The following is a 4,274-nucleotide window of genomic DNA, read 5'->3' on the forward strand; positions in this document are numbered from 1 at the left end:
AAAACTTGAACAGATCCACAAAAAAATAAATTATTCAGCTCTGAATGGCAGTTCAAGCCTACCAGTTGCTCCTCAGTTCAGATCCACCATCTGCTCCTCAGAAACCTTATACAGAGTTGCTATGAGTCAGAACCGACTTGATGGCACTTGACAACAACATCATCAACAACAACAACAAAAAAGTCCAGGCCCCAATGGCTTTATGGGTGAATTCTACCAAATTTTCAGAAAAGAGCTGATACCAATTCTATTCAAACTATTCCAGAACATACAAGGACAGAAAACTCTAATTCATTTTATGAAGTGAGATTAACCTTCATACCAAAACCAGGCAAAGACATCACAAAAGAAGGAAATTATAAAACAAAATTCTTCATGAACATAGATGTAAAATTTCTCAACAAAATCCCAAGTCAATAGAATTCAGCAGCATGACAACTACAAAAAATACGTCATGACAAAGTGAGATTCATAGCAAGGATGCAAGGAAGGTTCAATATTTTAAAAACAATCAATGCAATCTACCACATAAATAAAACAAAGAAAAAAATCCATATGGATCATATCAACGGATACAAAAAAGCATTTGATAAAATCTAACACCCATTCCTAAAAAAGAAAAAAAAAAATTTTTAACTCAACAAAACAGGAATAGAAGGAAAATTCCTCAACATAATTAAGGGCATATATACAAATCCAACAGCCACCATTACTCTCAATGGAGAGAAACTACAAGCATTCCCCTTGTGAACAGGAACCAGTTAAGCATTCCTATTATCATCACTCCTATTCAATATTAGGACTCTTGGTAACGCTGTGGGTTAATGCGCCAGACTGCAAAGCTGTTTGAACTGCAAGGTCAGCAGTTAAAGCTCACCAGCTACTCCTTGGAAACCCTATACAGGGTCATTATGGGTTGGAACCAACTCGACGGCACTTAACAACAACATTCAATTTTATGTAAGAAGTCTTAGCCAGAGCTACAAGGCAAGAAAGGGAAATTAAAGCCATGCAAATTGGCAACGAAAAAGTAAAACTATTTGCAGATGATATGATATTATACGTAGCAAATCCCAAAGACTCAGCATTATTGAAACTCACTGACAGATTTAGCAAAGTTGCAAGGTACAAAATCAATATACAAAAATTGGATTCCAGTACAGTAATAAAGTTGGATTCCTCTACACTAATAAAGACAGTTGTGACAATCAGCATCTTCCTTCAACCTGAACTATACTGTATTCATCAATTCTCTCAAGTTATCATTATAGCATCTATTGACACTATGGTGGGACACAAAACAAATTAAGAAAAGAGATAATACAGGAATAATAGAAAAGTAAGACTGATTTAATAATTACCTTGAGATAGTTCAATGAGGTTTCTATGAATAAACAACAGAACATTTAAAAATCACAAATAAGGACAATAAAAAATGTTAACTATACTGTAGATTATGATGATACCATCTGTGTCCCCTGATAAACTACAAAGATAAAGACTTCATTTTCTCATAAAACACTATGCTCTTCAATTACGTCTTTCATAATATTGAAATTAAAAATCTGTCAGACTTTATGAGTTTAAGATCATCACTATCCATTTAAGAGAAAAAAAGACTGTAAACCTTCTTTTTCTTATGAGTATTGCCTTTTAAAAAAGACTCATCTCTTATTTCATACCTTCACAAACTCTAAGTAGTCAACATTGGTTCTTTCTCCACCAAGTCTAACAGGAACTAGAATAATAACAGCTTTGTCGTCTGGATTTTCAGAGGCCATGGCAGCGCATTGTTTATCAGTTACATCAGAATTGTAAACTGAGAAAAACATAATGAACACAGATTAAATTTTATAAAAGTGATTTTCAAAAATATTTTTATCCTAGTTTTACCCCCTTCTTCCTCTCCCCATTCTCTCCAGTCCTCACACACACAGACACATAAGTCAGTCATCTTATGTCTGACATTTCTTTCAAGGCCTAAATAAATTACTAATATAAACCTCACTTATTCATTCAGCAAATGCTACTATGTGCTAGACACTGGCTGATGGTGGTGGGGATGCTATTGAGTCAGTTTTGACTCATGTAGACCCTGTATAGGTTTCCGAGGCTATGAATCTTTAGGGAGCAGAAAGCTTCTTCTTTCTTCCACAAAAAGGCTGGTAAATTCGAACTGCTGGATCTTGTTAGGTAGTAGCTCAATTCATAACACCCTCTAAACAAAAGAAATCTCTGCCTTCACAAAGCATAAACTCTAAATGGGGGGGACACAGACAACAATAAATTAATTAAACTAAACAATATGTTTAGGGAGCTCTGGTAGCGTAGTGGTTACAAATCAGGCTGCGAACCTCAGGGTCAGCAGTTTGAAACTACCAGCTATTCTGTGGGAGAAAGATGAGGCTTTTTGATCCCGTAAAAATTTACAGCCTGGGAAACCCTGTACAGGGTCACTATGAGTCGGAACCTACTCGATTGCAAATAACAACAACAAACAAGATGTCAGTTAGTGATAGGCACTTTGAAGAAAAACAAAGAAAGAGAGAGAGATAGGAAAGTCTGGGGAGAAGAATTTAAAATAAGGTGATCAGGGAAAGCCTTATAAGAAGGTGGAGCTCGGGTTGTGTAGTGGTTACAAATCGGGCTGCGAACCACAAACTCAGCAGTTCGAAACTACCAGAGATTCTGTGGGAGAAAGATGAGGCTTTCTGCTCCCGTAAAGATTTACAGCCTCGGAAACCCTATACAGGGTCACTATGAGTTGGAACGTACTCCAAGGCACATAATAACAACAACAACAACAAGGAAAGAAAACAATCAATGTAGATATCTGGGAAAAGAGCATTTCCCAAAGAACATCAGCAAGTACAAATGCCCGGAGGCAGAAACACAGCCAAAAGAAATACAGGTCAGTATTCTCTGAAGGGAAGGGAATAAGGAAGAGGTAAATAGTAAGAAAAAAGGTCAGAAGATAAAGTTACAGGTTGGAGGAGTTGCTGTTATTAAGTGCCTTTGTCTGACTCCTTGTGACCCTCTATAGGATTTTGAGGACCCACTAGTGAGTTTGAACCAACTTTGTAGTTCAAACTGACCTTACATTCCAGTGCTTATCCTACAGCCTCCCACCAGAAAGAACATAAATCAGAAGTGTTAATAATGTCTCTTGAAGTCACTAAAGACTTACATTTTTGAGTTAGACCAGAAGCCACTGAAAACATTTATAGCAAAGGAGTGACCAGGGTTGATCTATACTTAACACTCTAGTTTGTGTCACAACAGATTGTAAGGGCAAGTTTGAAGCACAAAAAAAAAAAAACCTTAAGAAAGTCATAGCAGGAACCCAGCAATAACAGTGGCTTGAATAAAGATTTGTTGTTGTTAAGTGCCGTTAAGTCAAGTCAGTTCCGACTCATAGTGACCCTGAACAGCATTTCCAAGGAGCAGCTGGTGGATCTGAACTGTCAATCTTGTAGTTCACAGTCCAGTGCTGATCCTACAGTACCACATCAGGAGTTCTTGAACAAAGGTTGCTGTTATGTGTGGTCAAGTCAGTTTGGACTCATAGCAACCCTGTCTATCCACACAGACAAAAGATAAACTAAGGCTTTTCTAATAGATTAAATGTAAGCTGTGATAGAAATAAAGGATTTGAAGGTTTGGGTTAAAAACAAATAGAACGTTAAGAGGCTTGGCTGTCTTTTGAATCTCGGTTTCCCTTGCATACCATTATAAAATAGACACTTGAAGGGGAGAGAAAGGAATAGCCAGAAATATCACCATAGAAAGCTTGTCAGTCCATCTTCTGCCTATAACTGATTGGAATACCTAAAATGGGGCTACAACATGCCCAGTGAAGGAGGCTTCCTTTGGAGCCTCTGCATTACATAAAACCATAGGTGAAAACCTGAACCTCACCCATAATCTTCTGAGGTGGGAAATTTCCACTTGAAAGGACAAGCAGACCAGCCTGGAGCAGCTACAAAAATAGAAGATATTTCTTGAAAGAAAGACCGACAGGAAAAATACAAAACAATAATGGCAGTTGGACTGATTCCTACAAGAACAAGCAAGTTGCTCGCCCAGGAGACATCAAGACATCGGGTCCCCTCAGGGCAAACCCCCTTCCAAGACTAAGATTCAATGGGAATACACGAGCAGACATGCACTCTAACTGGTGACCACGTTGGTCACCGAGATAAGGGGAAGTGAGGGAAAACCAGCAATGAAGCAGCAAGCTAAGCCGTACCACATTCAATAGACTCCTGTGAACC

General features: G+C 38.0%; 1 protein-coding gene across 1 annotated transcript in view; it reads right to left on the reverse strand.

Moving 5' to 3' along the window:
- Positions 1 to 4,274, reverse strand: part of ATG4C (autophagy related 4C, cysteine peptidase) — a 105,094-nt gene that overhangs the window by 59,512 nt on the left and 41,308 nt on the right. The window contains exon 6 of the mRNA XM_006862469.1: positions 1,683 to 1,819. Within this exon, the coding sequence (XP_006862531.1) occupies positions 1,683 to 1,819 (137 nt within the window). The remainder of the gene's footprint in view (positions 1 to 1,682; positions 1,820 to 4,274) is intronic.

Source organism: Chrysochloris asiatica, unplaced genomic scaffold (assembly GCF_000296735.1).
Source record: "Chrysochloris asiatica unplaced genomic scaffold, ChrAsi1.0 scaffold00048, whole genome shotgun sequence".
In the NCBI taxonomy this organism is placed as follows: domain Eukaryota; kingdom Metazoa; phylum Chordata; class Mammalia; order Afrosoricida; family Chrysochloridae; genus Chrysochloris; species Chrysochloris asiatica.